General features: G+C 33.8%; 1 protein-coding gene across 1 annotated transcript in view; it reads right to left on the bottom strand.

Moving 5' to 3' along the window:
• Positions 1-21,655, bottom strand: part of DARS1 (aspartyl-tRNA synthetase 1) — a 55,004-nt gene that overhangs the window by 17,087 nt on the left and 16,262 nt on the right. Inside the window, exons 5-6 of the mRNA XM_010983957.3 lie at positions 5,655-5,757; positions 642-722 (exon numbers count right to left, since the gene is read on the bottom strand). Of these exons, the coding sequence (XP_010982259.1) occupies positions 642-722; positions 5,655-5,757 (184 nt within the window). The remainder of the gene's footprint in view (positions 1-641; positions 723-5,654; positions 5,758-21,655) is intronic.

A 21,655-nucleotide genomic window follows, 5' to 3' on the forward strand; every position in this document is an offset into this window, starting at 1 on the left:
CTGGGCATCATTGAAGGTCCCCAAGACACCTTCAGAGTCTGTTAAGTCGAGCCTATTTTCATAGTAACACTTTTTCACTCTCATTTTTTTCCTGACTTCATTGAGAATTTTTCCAAAGGCTTCATTATGTGTGCTATTACAACAGAATGAATGCAGAGGCAGATATGAAAATCTAACTGTTGTCTATTAAGCTAGACATTACCAAGATTTGTAGACATGTAATACAATGTCACTCTCGACACTAAATTACCTTTTGTTTTCAAAAATACTTTTCATAAAGTGTTACTGTTATTTTCATTATTTATATAGGAATAATATAGACACATAATATAGTTGTATTATAATAAGTTAAAATAAATTAATAAATATTAAAAATTTTCTATTTCAACTTCTAATACAGTAAATATCAGTAGATACACCTACAAAAACAAAAGCTTGTGGAGTCAATTATTTTTAAGAGTGTATAGGAATCCTGACACCAAAAAGTTTAAGAACTATTAATGTAAGAGTATGTTCAAATAAAAATGAAGCTCAAGTCAATTCATAGGTACCCTTCATATAAAAGTAGGACATCAAGTTTTCAATGTTCTGCAAACTAAACATATACAGGAAGCACACTATTTCCAAAATATAATTTTTACCTCTTCTCCTTCCACCTCAGGCCGAACAGCATCGTCCAGCTGCAAGGGCAGGCGGGGTTCAGCCGAACTGATCACATAAATCTGAAAGTGAGAGATTACCAAAAATATCAAGAAGCACACAAAACCTGTTATCTTTCGCTTCAAAAGAAAGCAAAACAATCTACAGTTGACTTAAACATGAAACAATGTTTGCATACATCTTTAACTGAAACTACTTGCTAAAAATCAAACAAGATAGTATGTTTTTTCACCTAAAAAAATGAGGATAACAGTATTCCTACATACATCTCTAGGTTGTTGGGATCTGGCTTAAGGCTTCTCTTTGTCACGTGAAAGCTATTGTTAGGCAAATCACTTTACCTAGAAACTTCAATATTCTGTAAAATGAGGTCTGCAGTAAGAATCAAATGCAGTAATGAACATTAAACACTTTACTCATTAGAAGGGGACATTAAGAAATGAGTTATTCTAATTGTTAACAGAATTTGGCCACTTCTCTCACTAGGACCAAAGTCAGTCCAAATCTACTGTACCTCTCTTTCTTTTCCTCATTCTTTTTCCAAATGTCCCTTCATTGCCTTTTTTCATCAAGCATGCCATATCTCATTTCTTGCTGCTCTCCTGGCTGGGAACTGCTATAGAAGGTGTTCCTTTATGGTGTTAAAATTCCTCAATATTCTTTCACACTAATTGCACACACTTCATGCTAAAAAGCAGTTAGGTCACAAAGAATGAGCTAGTGGTTTTTAGCTATCCTTAAAAAAATGTGACCCTATGAAGTATTTCCAACTGTGCCTGGAAAACCTGTGAAAGCACAAGAAAGAAATAGACCTTATTTAGTTAATTCAGGAAAAAAAATTTTATTCTTCCAGTTGATAAGTCACATTTAGCATTTAGCTCAGACATTTCCAAAAAAAGTATCAGAATGATACTCCATTCCACTTCATAGTAAAATAGAATTATTTGTCACAACCCCCCTATATCTAAGTTGTAGTGCTTCCCTTTAATCAATTAACAGAAACCTGATCTCCAACACAAAGTTGGAGAACTGGACAGCTACCTCTTTCATTTTTATAACTAGTAGAAACTCATCATCTCCTTCATTAGGCTGAGTGCTTTCATCCCCAGAACTTCACATACTGCTTGGCACAAAGTATATACTCAGTAGCTGCTGGATGAATAAATAAATGATAAGAGAGTCACTGTTCATAATAATAATCTACTTAGTATACAATACTTTATGCTTTGTGAGATACTTTATAATTATTTTTATTAGGGCAAAATTTGTAAGCTCTTTAGACTTTAACATTTATTAAGGTTATACTAAATACTAGATAATTAGAATATTTTAGAAATACATTTACTTGCTTTATTCACTAAAATCTTATTTATTAAATTATTGAAAAAGATAAGTAACTTGGAATATGGGGGTTGTTTCTCTTGGTCAGCATGCCCTTAGGTTAGTTTACCTTTACTAGGTTGCAGACTTCCTGTGGGGTTGGTTTGAAATAGGACTTAGACAGAGAACAAAAACCACGTGATCATCCCAATAGATGCAGAAAAAGCCTTCGATAAAATTCAACATTCATCCATGATACCCAAAGTGGGTATAGAGGGAACATATCTGAACATAATAAAAGCTGTTTATGACAAACCTACAGCCAACATAATATAACTCAATTGTGAAAAGTTGAAAGCCTTCCTGCTAAAATCTGGAACTAGACACGGATGCCCACTCTCACCATTTCTATTCAACATAGTACTGGAAGTCCTAGTCCTAGCAATTATACAAGAAAAAGAAATAAAAGGGATCCAAATAGAAAGAGAAGAGGTAAAACTGTCACTTTATGAAGATGACATGATACTATATATAGAAAACCCTAAAGACTCCACACAAAAAACTACTACTAGAGCTCATAAACAATTTCAGAAGGGTATGAGGATGCAAGATTAACATACAGAAATCATTGTATTTCTTTGCACTAACAATGAAATATCAGAAAAGGAAAGTTAAAAAAAATCCCTTTTAAAATCACGTCCAAAAAAATAAAATACTTAGGAATAAACCTGATCAAGGAGGTGACAGACTTATACACTGAGAACTATAAAACACTGGTAAAGGAAATTAAAGATAACTTAAAGAAATGGAAAGATAGCCCATGCTCCTGGAATGGAAGAATTAATGTTGTTAAAATGGTCATACTATCCAAAGCAATCTACAGACTTAATGCGATCCTATCAAATCACTCAGGACATTTTTCACAGAACTAGAACAAATTATCTTAAAATTTATATGGAATCATAAAAGACCCAGAATTACAAAAGCAAGACTGAGAAAAAAGAACAAAGCTGGAGGCATAACCCTGCCAGGCTTCAGACAATACTACAAAGCTACAGTAATCAAAACAGTGTGGTACTGGCACAAAAACAGACATATGGATCAATAGAACAGAATAGACAACCCAGAAATAAACCCACACACTTATGGTCAATTAATCTTTGACAAAGGAGGAAAGAATATACAATGGAGAAAAGACAATCTCTTTAGCAAGTGGAGTTGGGAAAGCTGGACAGCTGCATATAAATCAATAAAGTTAGAACATTCCCTCACATCATACACAAAAATACACTCAAAATGGCTTAAAGACTTAAACACAATACATGACCCTATAAACTTCCTAGAAGAGAACATAGGCAAAACATTCTCTGCCATAAATCACAGCCATGACTTCCTAGGTCAGTCTCCCAAGACAACAGAAATAAAAGCAAAAATAAACAAAAGGGACCTAACTAAACACATAAGCTTTTGTACAGCATAGGAAACCATAAATGAAATGAAAAGACAACCTATGGACTGTGAGAAAATATTTGCAAACAATGTGACTGACAAGGGCTTAATTTCCAGAATATACAAACAGCTTAGACAACTCAATATCAAAAAACCCCCAGACAGCCCAATCAGAAAATGGGCAGAAGACCCAAACAGACATTTCTCCAATGAAGACATATAGAGGCCAATAGGTACATGAAAAGATACTCAGAATTGCTAATCATCAGAGATATGTGAATCAAAGAATATAAAAATGAATATATGTATGTATATGTAGGACTGAACTATTATGCTGTACACCAGAAACTAACACAACATCATATAATGTTGTGACTGACAATACTTCAATTAAAACTGACCATAACTCAATTAAAAAAAAAAAAAACAAACTACAATGAGGTATCAACTTATACTAGTCAGAATGGCCATCACTAGAGTCCACAAATGATATATGCTGGAGAGGGTGAGGATAAAAGGGAACCCTCCCTACACTGTTGGTGGGAATGTAATTTGGTGTAGCCACTATGGAAAACAGTATGGAGATTCCTTAAAAAACTAAAAATAGAGTAACCCTATGATCCAGCAATCCCAGCCCTGGGCATATATCTGGAGAAAACTCTAGTTTGAAAAGATACATGCAACGCAATGTTCACAGCAGCATTATTTACAATAGCCAAGATATGGAAGCAACCTAAATGCCCAGTGACAAATGAATGGATAAAGAAGATGTAGTATGTATACGTGTGTATATATATTTCACACAATGGAATACTACTCAGCCATAAAAAGGACTGAAATAATACCATCTGCAGTAACATGGATAGACCTAGAGGTTATCATACTAAATGAAGTAAGTCAGAGAAAGACAAATATCATACGATACATATCACTTATATGTGGAATCTAAAAAAATCAAATGATACAAATGAATTTATTTACAAAACAGAAATAGACTCAGAAACAAAACAAACTTAGGGTTACCAAAGGAGAAAGAGAGGGAGGGATAAATTAGGAGTTTGGGATTAACATACATAAAAAAGATAACCAACAAGGGCCTACTGTCTGGCATAGGAAGCTATATTCAATATATTGTAATAACCTATATTGAAAAAGAATCTGAAATGAATATATTTTTATACATATGTAACTGAATCACTCTGCTATACATCTGAAACTAACACACTGTAAATCAACTGTACTCAAAAAAAAAAGTTCCATGACAATCCATTTCAGTTAAATACATTACTCTCAAATTAGTATATACAGATGAGTCTTTTCTTTCTGTGTCTGTCCATCTGTCCATCTGCCTGACTATTCTATCTTACATATACTCATGTAACACACACACACACACACACACACACACACACACACACCCCAGAGGTGAGGGTGGGAAAAGACTACTCCTTAAGAGAAATTCAATAATGAATACTGTAGATACAAATGAGGCCTGGGTCTGAGACTGCAGATTCAAAATTGCAGAACTGCAGTTATTTCAACAGTACTAAATATATGTGCATTCACTTACAACATTTTAAAAGTCAATGATAATGAGCATTTCTAGTTTTTATGTATAAGAAAATACATGTGGAATAAATCTTATATGAAAAGAAGTTATTGCTGGAATATAAGCCCAATACGGTATTGTCTCTTTTGACTTCTTGATACTGTAAAATATCAGAAATATAATGATTACAAGGAAATATAATGATTAAGAATTAGTATAACTAGTCAGCCTTCAGAAGTACATTATCAGAGGAAAGTTCACAGCAAAATAGGTTCCTAATAGTGAATAAAGCTTTTTAGATGTGTTCTGTATTTTTCCGTATATCAACAAGCCTGGGCTAGCCAGCTGGATGAGAAGAAGCCAAGGGGAGATATGTCCCAGAAGTATCAGTGAGACCAGCTAATGAAATGTGGAGCAGACAGGCCATCCCAGATGGGCTGGCCCTAATTCCTTACTTGCACAGAAGTGTGACCAAATAAATGTTTGTTGTTTTAAGTAGCTAAGTATTGAGGTGGTTTGTTATACAACAAAAGCTAATTTATTCAGTAACCAATTTACAAATCTCAATATTTTATATCAACTCTAATTATTAAGACCATATAGACTTGACATGAATAGTTATAAGAACTACTCAAATCTATTTCTGTACACAATTTTGTATTTTGAAAAAAATTACCTTTTGAACATGTAACTCTACGTCTTGCTGCGTACAGCTTCCAATTTTCTGATTCACTTTTCTCACAACACCTTCCACATCTACGATGCTCTCTTTGTTGATGCTGTCAAAGGAAAAAATTCCCAATTTTATTCATCTCATTAGAGGTGTCAGAACTCATTTGCTGTTTCAACAGTAAAACTGAATATATTAAACTCTTCTTTAATGAAGTAAGCCACTTGAGATAAAGCCAGTCTGTTTAATCTACTTACAATAAGCTACTCTGTAGCACACCTTGTGAGATTTCTTGGAGAGACAGATGATTTTCTAGATCTTATAATTTAGTTACCATTACTTTAGACATAAGAGGCAACAGGACCAGCACTGAATTGTGAAAAAGTTTTTCAATTATTTATTAAAGAACATTTCCCCTTCCACAGTTGAGATTTACTAAGATCAGCATTTCCTATAAGGAGAAATATTGGCTTCAATAAATGCAATTACTGGTATGTAGTGGAATTAAATAATAGAAGAAGGTGAACTGAAAAGATTTCAAGGTAATAAGAGGACATTAAGGTGCGCTGCAATTCAATCCTCATCATCTATAGTTTATGAGTACACACTATCATTGAATTTGTGACAAACAGCCTATTGGATTGTGTAAATCCCATTTAAGAATGCCTATATGAAGTTTATTATAAATTAAGAGTAAAATAAATGCAATTTCTCAGCAGTTTAATTCTATAACAAACTTGAATTTTGAACATGACACTCAAATTGTGAAATATAAAATTTATGAAGTAGCTTATTAAACTGACCAATTGATTATTTTTTGATCTCTAGTATATAACCAAGGGAGAAAGAATGTAATCCAAAATGATGGTTCCCATATAAAATGTACCAGTTCTACTTCTGTGTATATTCTTGTGCTGACAGAATGTGTCAGAGTATATTTACGGAAAAGGGTAAGATTTAACTTTCAGATCCTGGAGAGTGATGTCAGCATGAGGGGGGCTCAACACTTAGGTGGTAACTGGAGTTACATAAGTGAGGTGAAAAGAGAAGGAAGAAAAATGCAAAAGTGACATCTAGGAGATAGTGGAGTTCCTGGGGCAGCTGGTGTAACAGAAAGGGCAACATGTATTAGGAAAATCTGTCCTGGACTCTCCGTCTGCTGTTGCAAGCCCCAGTTAGTTTTTCACTAAGCTCTCATGATTCAAATCCTACCCAGAATCCTGCAGAATGAATGACCAGAATCTAAACAAAACAAAACAACAAAAAGATGTAATTTTCCTAAGAAAAATTCTGTTCATTCTGATAAGGAACTGGTTCCTTAGCAGTTGTGGTGTTATCTGACAGGATTCCAGAAATCAAATAATACTTATTTTACCCAGGAAAACAATCCATTTCAATGAACATCTGGGTTGAAAAAGAATCAAAATGATGATAATAGGTAAAAAGTGGTGAGGTAAGAAAGAAAAATTTTCACTTCAGTTTGCTACAGTCTAGAATTCTAAAATGTCTGTTACCAACTACTTAAAAAAAAACAAACCTCAACAGTACACATGTATCTTCCACTATCATAAATCTCCTGCACTAGACCTATCGCCTAATATCCAGCTAAAAATCTTGTGTACTGAAGAAACTCAGAATTTATTATGGTAAAAGAGATAGTTGGTGAACTAAGATAGGGCTCCTCTGAGACCTGAAGCGATCAAGAGGCTTCATTTCATTGTTAAAAGGGCTTTCTAATACTAGCAATCTAGGGCCACTGAATCTTTCTTGAACGTGACTGCCATTTACCATTGATTCATCTGTTCGCATGGGCAAACTTGATACCTGACTATGTAATTCAGACCTTGTAAGCATTCTGTTGCTTATCTCACACGTTTCTATGAGGAAGGTTTTCTCTTCTTTACTGATCAAGATATTGTTTCATGGAGTAACCTGACCTGCCCCAACTAGAGCTCCACCTGGCTACAGTCCTGCTATGTTCCTGGCCCGCTTGGTTCTCTTACTTCACCCACCTTGGCCTCGCTAGTAGGCGGCTTTCCAGTATCAGGACGTTTTCTCCAAGCCAACTCCAGTTAACACATCTACTCTCAAGGACTGAGCACTAAACTAGGGTCCCTCCAGAAGGAAGCTGGAATGTGGTCAAATATACTCTGTCCAAGGCTAGTTAAAGGCTCAATCCAAGAAAACAAAATTTTTTCTTCTTTCTCACTCTTAAAGTAACCAGATGAGTCTTTTTATTCAGGACCTAAAACCTGGAACTAAGTCTAGTACTTTAATTCAGTAGTATTATGTGTTAAAATACTTGATCAGCTAGACTAGAAGACAACCACCATTTAAAACACTGTTTCCAGTACTAAACAATTCACAAAACAACTTCTGAAAACCTGACCTATTTCTTGAGCTTGGGCCAAAGCTGAACTTTTGCTATCACAAACTGGTCTATTGAATCAATCAGAAGGAAGACAGGATTAACTAGATGGAGAAGATTCTTAAAATTAATTTTTTTGACTTTGTAGTCTCAGTATTTCCCCTTAATATATCTAGCAGCTATATGCTATTAATAGAATAACTCTAATATCTCAATATCTATATCCATATCTATATACCTATCTGTAATTATTTGTAGACATGAATGGATTAAGAAAAAACATAAAAACAAAATTTAAAAGTCAAATTTGTCAAAAAGGGTCAGACTAGAACTTGCTAGTTAAAACTAGTAGAAGGTTATTTGAGGGTTTAATGTATATGTGTATAATTAGAGTCAACACTTGAATGAACTAACTGCCAGTAGAAGGACAAAATTCCACTCTGCAGAAAAAGTCTAACACAATTTTAATTGGCACTGTACGTTAAGGTGGCATAGTATTTTACAGTGTATATACCGCAGCCTGACCGCTGACATAAAGAAACCCTATTAAAGTTTGTTTTACATTTTGAAACTAATATGCCAGCATGTCTGTATTCTCAAAGAGGGTTATGTCTAACAGGCAACTATAAAAGCCTTCAGTTTTTACAGAGGATATGGCAGGAGGAAAAAAAATCCATGGTGTAAAGCAGAGGAACTCTTGGGAACCATTTTACTGTAGGAAGAATGGGTGAAGTAAATTAAATGTATCTTTTTCAAGAGCTAAGTCACCTATTTTTATTATTACCACCACCTCCCAAACACACTATCACTACACTATTTTATACCTCTTTCATTTTCCAACCATCCTTTTGCCCATACATGTAAGTAATCACTCTACAAATAAAATGAGTTAGTAGAGGCTTGTTATTAAAAATACCTTAACAGGCACAATAGACTTCATGTCATCCATTAGGAACTGTCAACCATCAATTTAATAGTTTACTTCTACCCTAAATTGTCTTTAGGGAAAAAAAAACTGTAAAAAGCACCATTCTTCATATAAAGTATATTATATTTTGAGTTGGCTATCAAGTTTTTTTTAAACAAATGATACAATGTATGAATAACTCAAACAATTATAAAACATGCAACAAATAGTACTCAGTTACGTGAAGGAAGAAAATCCCATCTTTCCAGCATGAATGCCAAACAGTTTACTCTTTAGGGCATCCCTAACAACCACAGGACACACATTATCTGTAGTTCTTTCAATCTTGATTATAAGTTTTCATGTCTATATTAGTTAAGAAGCAACAAACTAAAAAAAAAAAAAAATTCTGTTGGAACTATTAGAAGCAGACACAAATGCTGTATTAAGTAACAGCTGACTACTGAAGAATATATATTAAAAAACAAGGTAAAACAAAAATGGGAAAGTGGCAAACAACACATTATAACCAAGCATAGTAACAGATATTCACAACAACAGCCCTGTGTTACTAAAATGTTAAAAAGGAAGAATGTGTAACATAGACTTCAAAGATTCTTTTTAAGTTGTCAAAACAGTTTCAGTATTGAAGGAAGGAAGCTTTATAATCTAAAATAATGCACTAATGAGTAATGCCTTACTCTTCAATGTTCCTGAAACTTTTAAAAAGTTCTCAGCATACCTCTGGTTCACTGAATTATTGGTCAGTATCTCAAAACAGGGACTGCACTGAATCTGTAGATCACTTTGGATAGTACTGTCATGCTACTGAGTTTTGAGGTGGTTTGTTATGCAGTAGTGTTTTGTTTTGTTTTGTTTTGTTTTTGCAACAGCTGACTAATACAATCTTAAGCTTAAGAAAGTTATGAAATTAGAAAAAAATCATTGAGTTCAAAGCTATCATTTGATTATAATAAAGGACTCTGAAATAAACAAAAGCTTATTTGTACTTCATCACATACACACTGCAAACTTAGTTTGTATTATGCATTGTAAAGAGATTTTTTTAAAATAGATATACAAAATTTAACTGTGAAACATAGGGTTGATTTCTTATCAAATACAGCAGAATTTATCCATTCAAGTGAATACTGTCCTCAAAGTGACTGCTTAGGGAAAGGAGGTAGGGGTTATAAATGTATTTCAAAATCAGCAGTGCCTAAAACAACATTAAAACAATGTATTTGGAATTACTTCTTTGTTTTGTCATGCAAATCAGTTTTGGAGGGGACCAATCTCACTTATACCTATTGTTTCTATCCTTCAGAAATGGTGAAGACTATGATAGAACTCTGGGTGGGGGAGAAGAAGAGACAAAAAATTAAAAGAGAATAGCATTAGAGGTACAGGGCAGTAACATGTTTCAAAAAGGAGAGTATTTAATCTATCAACTATAGGATTAATATAGATAGCTATAGATAGTTAATGTTATCAACTATAGGGTTGAGAAGCTGTCTCCAAACATTTTTGACAATTTGATTTATTCTACCAGTAAAAAACTGGAGAGTGTGTACCCCAACATGTGTATTTTATTTATTTTAAAATTACATACATGTAATACTAAATGTTCAGTATTACTTTTAGACAAATATAAACTTGGGGTGAGATTCATAATTAGCATTTGTGATCCATAATTAGCAACAGCAAATCCATACTTCACATAGTTTTCCTGATAAATTTCTAATTAGGAGAGTACTGAAATCCTGTCAGATCTGATCAGATTATCATTAAAAAAACAAAACAAGCCAAAGCTTCATAATGTGGCTGATACAAAGATCTCACACGGTAAGTAGAAGTGTTAGCGTCACCATTTTCTAGTTTGTGTGTATGTTGTATCTTCAATGTATAGTCTCTTGGTAGAAATTCTTTTAAGCCATCTGTCCATTTTGAGGGTCAGTTGATTATTTTAATATATATAAATAAATAAAATCCCCCCAAACCAGTTAACTAGAAACAGTAAACTGCAACTGGGTATAATACAATGAAAGTAAACCCAAGAGTTAGGGGACCAGTGTTAGCTCTCCGTGTTACTGTAGGAACCCTGCAGTTTTCCTTCAGAGACCTCACATGCCACAGGCAAATGTGACCTTCTGAGATGCAATCCAAGTGACAGGCCAGTGTTTATGTATAAATTAACTATTAGAAAAACTTTTTTTCAAATTCTTTCTTACACTTTGGAGAGAGAAGGAAGGAAGGAAGGGAAAGAAATAGAAGTGAATTATTTTCTTTCCCTTAGTGGGTAATCTTGAGCAAATTACTCTGGATACCACTGGGATAGAGCACAAGAATCATAACGACTGAGAAAAGGCTGCTGGAGCAGGTGATTTATAGGTGAAAAATATTTAACAGCATATGACTCTAGTCAAAGAGACCACCACCTTGCATATCAATGGTGGAGAAACAGATCTGGGAAAGAAATACTTCGTCTGTCTCTTGTTGCTGGGTCCCAGAGTGAGGTGCTGACTCTGGCAAGTCCTCTTGGAGCACAAAGAAGAATCACCCCCAACTCATACTGTTCCTCACCAGTGAAAGATGGGAAATGGCAGGGTTTGCTCTTATATTTTGAAGTTGTTTTTAAAACATTGTTTTAACAATTTATTTTATTATAAAAGATTATACTTATTGTTAAGAATTCCAACGTTAAGTAACACGTAAATTTAAAAATTTAAGTTCCCCATCATATACTCAACCCCCTCTTCCTATAATCACTGTTTACTATACTCCTCCACATTTTTCTCACTTGTAAAAAATATGGATGTGTCATAAATTTATGTCATTCATACAGTAGTTTTGTTCATTTTCTATTTTTTTAAGGTTGAAGAAGCAGTTTTATTTTTACAGCTCAAATGAAGTTGATCTTAATATATATATACCTAAAGTATCATTCCCATGTCACTTCAGCAATTTCCTTTTATGTTCCAATTCCTTTGTGAAGTGCTTTACACATGTATCATCTCACTTAAACCTCACAAAGGCCTACAAGGCAGGTATTACCACCATTCTAGAGTTCAAAAAACTGAGACTCTGAAAAGTCAAGTAATCAGCCTAAAATCACACAGGTAATAAAATCATGTACTGATCACTACGCTAGATAGTTCTGTTAGACTCACAAATTAGCACCTAATTTTTAATACTCCAGAATGCATCATCAGCTCACTCTGAAATAATGCATTCTCATTCTTACAAGCTCATGAACGGCCAGATTCCTTTATAGTTTATGTGAAAGAAACTGGAAATAATAGGCCCTTCACGAATAGTTTTCAAAATGCCAAAGAATCATGCTGCTTCTCCAGCAAATGCAGATACATCTGGATGTCCTGCTGTTGTTGCCAGCCTCAACAGAAATTCATCAGAATCTTTGTGTAAAACAATATGAAGTTATTAAAGTTATTTTAACCTAGAAAAATTAATCCCATAAGCTGGGAATTTTTGACATGAGATTTTAGACCTCCTTTTAAAGCACATCTTCATCAAAGTTTTTAATACAAATGTTGAACTGGACAGGGTCAAATGTAGAGGTTCTGTTTCTGTTCCAACAGATAAGTAACTTATTACCACAAAGAGGTATAAACCATATAGGTACAGCTCTTCAAAGAGTTGCAATCCACAACAGTATAATGACCTACTCTATGTTCACCAACTTACCCACATGATGCTCAAGGGGTACCCATCTACCCACCTCCCTCTGGGCCTCAACTGTAGATGATATATACATACACTTCTACCACAGCACCTATAACATCCTGCATGCAGTTTATTTATTTTTGTCCTCTTCCCTTACTAAGTTCCTTATGTTATACACACATCATTGTATACTCAAGCCCAGCAGAGTGCCTGGACCAGAGCAGGTGCTAAATAAAAGTTTTCTAAATCAATGAGACTTCTTTTGAGTACTATTTTGGTATTTATAGTTCTAAAAGTTAATGTGCAAACTTAAAATTAAACCTACCAACTAAGTAAAATAGCTATTTTTAACTGAAAGATCTAGAAAGAAAAAAAATAAACAAACTTGTATGTAGCTAGGTGACTCATTAGAGAATGAGAAACATACTTGTGACTCACCAGCTGCCAATAAATCACCTAACCACAATGACTAATATGAAGAAAATGAAAATAAAATACATTATATATACAAATAACTGTCTGAGTAAGTCTTTTTTCCCAGAATCCAAACATCTCTATCCTGGGGATGGGGTGTGTGTGTGTATGTGTGTTAGTTACATAAACACAAATAGCAAAATATAATTTTTAACTTTAATATTTCCTATTCAAATAAACTGTAGCCCTTTACAGTGGTCACTATAACTTTACTTTTAAACTTAAAAAAATCAGCATTTACATACAAAAAGGCCTCCAGGGCTGCCTTTAAAAAAACTTGTCTTTACAAGACTCAGCCATAACTAACACAGCCTATTCTGTTCACTACTTTAAAATGGCATTAAATGAACAATAATTATAAAAAGAAGGAAAGGGATGACTTCTTGCCTCAACCCAAACACCAGCTACTAAATATTAGAACATTAATGGCAATGTAAGATGGGGATTCAGAAACACTGGCCTTGACAGGTATCCCATCTTCCTGCTTGCAGAGAAATTTCATTTAAAGACTTCAAACCATTTCAGATACACAATTAAGAACTGTTCTCAAAGATCTCTAGGGAATGAGATGTGCCAACCTTCCTATGTAACTCATTTAGTTGTTTCATTTCTATATGCATTCAACCATGAGAAAATTGATCCTTCCAACAAATTGATTAAAATAATGTGTTGAAGAGTCCTGTGGCACTTAAATCCAATTAGTGCGTCAACTTTTCGGATTAGTATATTGACGAATTGGATATTCCTAGGAAAGATAATCTGGAAAAACAACTGATCTCGATTAAACTTCAGTGTTGCTCTTAAGGAAAATACTAAAAATCTAGAAACTGTTAGCAATACAATCTAGTCAGTAAGGCAAAGATAAGCACCTCAGATTTAATATCTAAAGTAAATGCTAAGATACTCACCTACTTAAGATATTAAAAGTGACCTCATATTTTGCCTTTTAAATGATTAGGAAACCCCAGCTGGAACTATCTGATTTGATATTTTTAATAGTGGAGTACTTGCTTTTTTCCACCTGGTATATGGCCAGAGGGAATAGAGTTAAATGTAGAGCCTCATGGAATTAACATACAAATACCATTATTTCTCCCACTTTGTTGTGTAGGAGTTCACGTGTTTTAAATGTCCAGTCTCTCTGGGCTGCACTATTCAAAATGGGAACACCTTGAGACTAAATAAATAGTCCTTAGGTACTCCTCTAGTACTGAAGATAATTACAAGCATTTAATATAAAAACAGATCTCAGACAGAATGAAAATTAAATGAGGATAAAAAATGGCCTGTTCCTCAGACATATTTCTAGCTATGCTATTTTCCAAACCAGAGATTCTAACAAAATGGTTAGCTGGCTCACTAAGCTGCTAACCTCCCAAAGTGAATGTGTTACTAAATATTCATTTGAATTACCTCAAGCTCTACTGATCCTCAAATTTCTAAAGTAACCTTAAAACATCTATAAGTAAGAATTTTTGCTTTATTTAAATAAGTAACAGAATCCACTAGCATTTGTATGTTGTTGTTCATATGCTGTTTTTAATAATAACAGAAGGCTGATAATATATTAAGCAATGGAATTCACAGTATTTTCTAAATTTTCCTTTTCTAATTATAATTATACTTAGAAGCTAAGGGGAAAAGAGGAATGACTGCCTAAAGAGTTCAACAACACAATGAAAACAGAGGTGGCTTATAAACCTCTGTTTATTCATTATAAAGTAGAATATATTCTACTGGACCCAGCTGAGGAGTAAAAATCAATAGTTGCTACAAATACACAATATACTGTTTAACCTGGTATTAGACAATGGGATGCTGAGTCTATGGGACCGGGAGTTAGCAGGGCATCTGAAGGGAAAAGACAGAGATGGGGAACAGTCGATATGGGTTCAGTGAGAGTAGTTCTAGGAATGGAACTGGGGTTGCGTGAGGTCAAAAGGGGACAGAAAAAACTAGGAGAAAATGGGGAGATTGATATAAAAAAACAAAACAAAACAAAAACTGTAAGTCCTGATGAGGTCCAGAGAAGATTAAGAGGCATTAGAGAGGTAGAAAGGTGGAGAGAATGGCCACTGGAGTTTAAAATGAAATTCTAAGGGTTATGGTTAGAGAGAATGGCCACTGGAGTTTAAAATGAAATTCTAAGGGGCAAAATCCAAGCTGTGACCACAGGAGTGTGTTGTTAAAATGAATTAACACTAAAGGCAGTGGAGGAAAAGTAAGGAATGTTAAAGCCAACATGTTTCATGTAGTCGCTTGAAAACATTTAGAATGAGAGGATGATGGATGCTCTGCCTTGGATGGGAAGAGCAGAATCCTATGAACCAGAAAAATATAATGATTTCAATAAAACAACCCATTTCAATCTTTAGGCTTTTTGTGAACCCAAAAGGCTAGACTTCTCTCCAATTTACTCAACATAGTAAGCAAGATTAGGAGATACTGTCTATACAAACTGCATATACAACCCCTCTTCCCTTTCTTCATTGGTAACAGAGCCACACCCTTGTTCAGTATCCTTATATGGCCAAGTGGTCTATGGGACCATAAGCCCATCCTAGCTCCAGAGAGTGAGCTGTGTTTAGTCCCAGCCCATCCTGGAATTTACTCCAGATTGACGGTGTCCTTTCCACATAGTTTCTCAAACTAGAGACCATGAAGTCATTTTCCACTTCTTTATTTTCCAAGAAGTTAGCAAACAGGTAAGTCTTACATTTTGACCTACTCACTGCACAAACATTATTATCTTTTTTAAGAATATAGTTAGTTTTACTATAACATTTGTTTTGAAAAGCTGAATTAATTCCAACATAATTGATATATTAGGTATCAATCTGAGCATAATGAGAATTTTGTGTTTCCCTATGCCAGATTTCATCAGTTAGAAACAATAGGTCAGTGCAGACAACTGTACTCAGGTGAACTTAGCCATGTAGGAATACACACACCTCAAACATCTACCTGTGTTATAAGCCATCCACATCTGGTGGTCAAACTTCTCTTCCAATTTCAGACAGCCTTCCTTTCACTACTTCATAATTATTTACAAGCTTAAATTCTCCCCCATTTTCACAAGGAAAACAGAGTGTCTTTTTAAAGATAATGTGTGATATTTATTATATTTATGTATTTCTCAACTATTTAATATGTATAAAACTATTCTATATATTTTTTAAAATTAGGTTCTTTTTATAAAACTCTGTTACTGGTGAAGTTTTTGACTGCTGTGTCATTTACCTATTTTCTCCATAAACCTTGAGGTTTTTATTACATAATTTTGCATAGCACAGTGATTTTTAGGGATGCATCTATTACAACAGAACTGACTGAATATTAGCACCACTCTACAAAAAGTTAACCCAAAAGGACACTCCTACCCAAATGTCCAAGATCTCCTCCCTTGTTGACAGCAAGCAATTCTAGGAGAGAATTTTAGTTTGTACAAGTATATAACAAAGAGCCTAATATGTTAAGGAACAGTATCAGTTATCCAGCCAAACTCTTTCATTTCCTTCCTGCATCCAGAATCTTGGTAAAGGGTAAGTTCTTATTTTAAATTTTGAGTCTGCAGTCCTATCTTCCACATCAGCTGCATACACCACACAGCTGCTTTGTTGAGTGACTTTGTGTTTTACTTCCTACAATCAGAGTGATAATAATGTGTGCAATGCACTCTGTGGCAGTGCTGATGATGATAAGATAAAAAGCAAAAGACTATAAGCAAAAGTGAATGTAAATTTGCTGGTGAGTTTTAGGCTTCATGTTTATGATTATAGCTATAAAATATTTTTATACTGAAATTATTCAAGAAAAATAACTGTCTTTGCAACCATGAAACTCTTTAGTTTCTAACAAACTTCCCCCCTTCCCCCTACTATTTTTATCACATGCTTTTTTTTTAATGAGGGGGAGGTAATTAGGTTTGTTTATTTATTTATTTATTTACTTATTTATTTATTTATATTTGGAGGAGGTACTGGGGATTGAACCCAGGACCTTGTGCATGCTGAGCATGTGCTCTACCACTTGAGCTATACCCTCCCTCCTTTCATTATGTGCTTTCTAACAGTGGGATAATTCCTTAGGAAGGCAACTACCACTTTATACTAGAAGAGACAAATTCATTAGTATTACTGATAGAAAAAATTTTAATTCCTACTTTGGAACTGTTTTTAGCATCAACTTATAACTCACTGTAAAAATCTTTATTACTTTAAAATCAGTTATACTTTTTAAAATCAAAATTATTATTTTTCACCAGTTTTGGTTCTCACTAACTTGGGAACAGTATCTAAAAGTTATTAGCACCCTCAATCAACAAAATAGCTACCTACTCCTTGAGGATATGCACCAGAATAAACTGCGCACTCTAAAAAAGGCACTTCTAAGGGGAGAAAGCAATGGGGGCTTCCCTTTCCCAGTCACCAACATAGTTCAGTGACATTACGGTTATATTCTAAGTGAGCTACATAAACTGTGGAGGGCTTTGAACTAATATCTTTACACAATCTCAGAGAGGCAGGATGACATACTATTTCAACTATTAATGTCCGAATCTGTAAAACTAAGAATAGACAAGGAAAAAAAAAAAAAAAAAGCCAAAGAGTATCTATACCTCATAGTGCTACTATGAATATTAAGAAAAAAAAAAAAACAAACAGAAGTACAGCACTCTGTAGCTCCATACTTAGTGTGAGTAACAGTTAACTATTACTGCTGCTACCGTTATATTACATAAATCTGTTACTGCCGCTGTGCATGAAATAAGGAAGCTACACCTGTACTGAACCTTTACTGGGGTGCACCCCATAAATATAAAAATGCTAAATACTCAAAAGCTTGACAAGATAAACAGCAGTCATCACACTAAATTTTAACTGTAGATTAAGTTTCCTAAATATTAAAAAGAACATTTCACATGCAGTAGAAGGCCATGTGTGTGTGTGGTGGGGAGGGGAGGGCTTTCTAATGGCCTTTCATCTAAAAAATATATGGTACTTGTTACAGAGATCCCTGAAGAGTATCCCATCATTATTCATATAATCTACTCAATATGCCCAAGAGAATGATGGAAGGTTGGCAGCATAAGCTTTGTATGAATAATGGTTTTATTTCACTTTTATTTCACATTGCTTTAGGCACCACAGATTTAAGCCCCTCCAAGGGCTTTATTATACTAGATTGTCACAATAAAGATCTAAGATATGTAAGAAATTCTATAGTATACTGATATATCCTGATTGTTACTTGTTAACAGTAGGGATAAATATGGGACTTGGAGAAAGCTAGGTGATGGCCAAAATGTTGATTTTAGGTAGTCATCAGCTCATATTTTTCAAAACGATTCCTATTTTATTCCTATTTACCCTCTTCCCCCCAAAATTGATAATGGTGAACAAGACACTATTTTAAGCTTGTCTTTCATATTTACATATTCTAATACCAACAAAACGATTATAATTTAAACACTTACAGAAACCTCAGTATTAAAGGTTTTTGGCAAAACTGGCAACAAATTTGCTACTTTTCTGGCCGTCAGAAATAATTTATTGAATCTTACTGTACTCAATGAGAAATGTGCTCCACAGGTCTATATAACCAGCCACATTCAAATTAATAATCTTTAAATCCTGGGAAAGAGGTAATAAAAGATTAGTTGAAAAGAGGACAGGCTTTAAAGTTGCTAAACACTAGTTTTTCTAGTAATGTGCCAACATAAAATGCTTCAATGATATAAATTTAATATACAATTCATTGAGGCAAAGAACTAAATATGCCCAAACATGAGAAACCATGTATTTTCTAGTTAAATTAAAATAACATGCAAAAATATATAAATTATATAAGTATTTTAAAAAATAATAAACTACTTTTTGATAATAAAAATCTATATTCCAATTCTAAAGCAGGCACAAGGTTGGCCTATGTGTCAAGTAACTTCTTTCAATTACACTGAATTAGTACCACACCCAATCTCAGACTTTAATATTTCCCAGGCATATAGAAATAGAGGTGTTTAAAGAAGGGTCTTAGTTGTAATGAATGAAGTAAGACTACCATACAATAAACAGTTTATGAAGTCACGTGGCTCATTAGTAAGAAGCCAAGTCTCTGGCTCTTTAGCCCTCTGTTATACCCAGTTGCCTTGTAAAAATGAAAAGTTTCAATCATCCCAGAAGTTCTATGATCACTTATTTTGTGAACTCATTTTTCTTCATCAAAACCCCACAAATCTTAAGTTCAAAATAAGCTTGGTAAGAATTAAGCACTACTCAGTGTGGCATAGATCAGTGGACTCCCTTTAGTGGAACTAACAATATCAGGGACCTTCGGTGAGCACTTAAACTAGTTCTATCATGTTACTTAAATACTTAAAAATATAAAACTAGTATAAATGCCTTATGCTTATAGCCCTTTTAAAAATTTTTTTAAATCAAAATGAATTTTAAAAGAAAACAAATATTAAAAACAATAAAATTCCAATCTAATTTAAAGTTTGCTAAACCTAAACTGTCAACATTTGGTTTACTGTATAAAGCTATAGTCTCAGATCCAATTCTGTATTCAATTTTTCTGTAATTGTACTTTAATATTAGCCATATGAAGAGTGCCTGTTCACAACTACATAAAACGTTAACTTTGAGGTTGGTTCAGGATAATTAAGTGTCATAATTAACCAAAGTTCTGCAAAGAGCAATCTAAAAATGACAATTTAAATAAAGTATCAGTTGATAATTTTATAAAACTATCATGTTCATGTGAAAGTTAATAATATATTATTATTAATTGAAATTTGAGTCAAATGAGTATCTAATCTGATAACTACTAGAACTGGAAATAGGAACATTTCTCCTTGTATGAAGACTATTATACTATTAGTAATCTGCTGCCTCTGTGCAGACGAAAATAGGATTCAGTAAGTCTGGTTGAAAGGCACAGACTTTTCAGAATGCCTCTTAACTATGAAGTACCACCTAGTAATGCAACTCATTCAGCATGCTGCTATTCAAACTATGGCGAAATCTTCATTTGTACAGAACAGGAATATCATTGGCTTCAGTTGGCGTGAACCTAACTATAAATAAATATGACAGTAAATGCTAAATGGAAGTACTGAATTCATACAGCAGTTCTTTGCTATAAGTTAGCCTATAAAATGATATGCATACTACCCTTATATAACTTTAGGATAATCATCAAAATGTGCACTAAGTTTTAAAAAATATAGAAAATTTCCAGTTAAATTTATTTATGGACTCCACAGAAAAGAGACAGCAATCAGTGAGGATCATGAAGGCCAGAGGCTTAAGCGACAAGAACGAGGATTTAAAGAATAAAGCCAGAACCTTTAAAATAAGAAGTCAAGTAAGCAAAGAGGTCATTGCACGTATGGAGAGTCTGCTCAACCTAACGCATGTATATTGGGAGGTAGTTGGAAATATGAAGGGGAGCCAGCAGGCAGAATTAATATTGGACATGGTTGGAAATAGGAAGCCATTAAAGATTTTAGATAAAGATAGCACTTAAAAAGAAACTTCTGGCATGTATGGACTTTTCAGGAAAAGGATTCTGAAGGATGAAGGAAAAAAACCAACATACCTTTTCCCTAAAGAAGTTCTGAAAGTTCTTCAGAATTTACATTAAAACTTCACTTTTTTATTATTATTCATGAATACAGCAGGTAATTTTCAAATAAAATTTGTTTGTTCTTGATATTCTTCTTAAAAAAGTGGTACTCTGAATGTAAGGTTATACTACTGGCTTTCTGTCAGAAAGGACACGTGTTTTAATTAGACTTCTATTACTAAGGAAGATGAGGATATCTGAACTACTTTGGAAGTATAGTAAAATTACATAAAAAAGACAAGCTGACTGACCTATCAGGAGCAAGAAATCATGTTCCTAAGAAAATTATCTTAGCAATCAACCAAAAAATTAAAAACTCATCATTTCCCACCATAGTCATGAGAATTTTCTTTTTTCACAGGGTAGCAAAAACTATTAACACATTTACTCTTAATTACTCAGGCTAGACACCTTAACATACGAGTAGTGCCAAAAGTTAAATAATTATAACCTAACTACTAATATTAGACCTATTGTATAAAACTGGTTCCATTCACTTGTATATAATCAGTCAAAGGCTTTATAATTTGCAACAGCCCTATTATGAAACAATCTTTTCCCACACAATACTAATTATATTAAGTCCAGTTTTTTTTAAGGGACTAATAGCTACATGTTCTTTGCTTTAAAAAAAAAAATCAAAGTCACATCCAATTGTGAAACCTAAATTAAGATTAAAATCAGATCTAGATCTTGATTGAGTTCCACTTGAAGATTTTGAAATCTGGGCTAAATTATCTAAATTCTTTCTATATCTAAAAGAAAGATTACCCATACACCATTCTGTTTAGATGAAAGCCTTTCTTTAGCATGTATTGTAAGGGCTTTAGTGAACTAAATTCTGTTTGCAAGCAGCTCTTCTAGCTTAGTAAGCTTTGGTTGACATCTGATAGGGTCAACTGCTGTTACTCAAGTGCCAGGAGTTTCTGAGGAGTGTCTACTTCT

This window comes from Camelus dromedarius, chromosome 4 (genome assembly GCF_036321535.1).
Source record: "Camelus dromedarius isolate mCamDro1 chromosome 4, mCamDro1.pat, whole genome shotgun sequence".
Taxonomy (NCBI): domain Eukaryota; kingdom Metazoa; phylum Chordata; class Mammalia; order Artiodactyla; family Camelidae; genus Camelus; species Camelus dromedarius.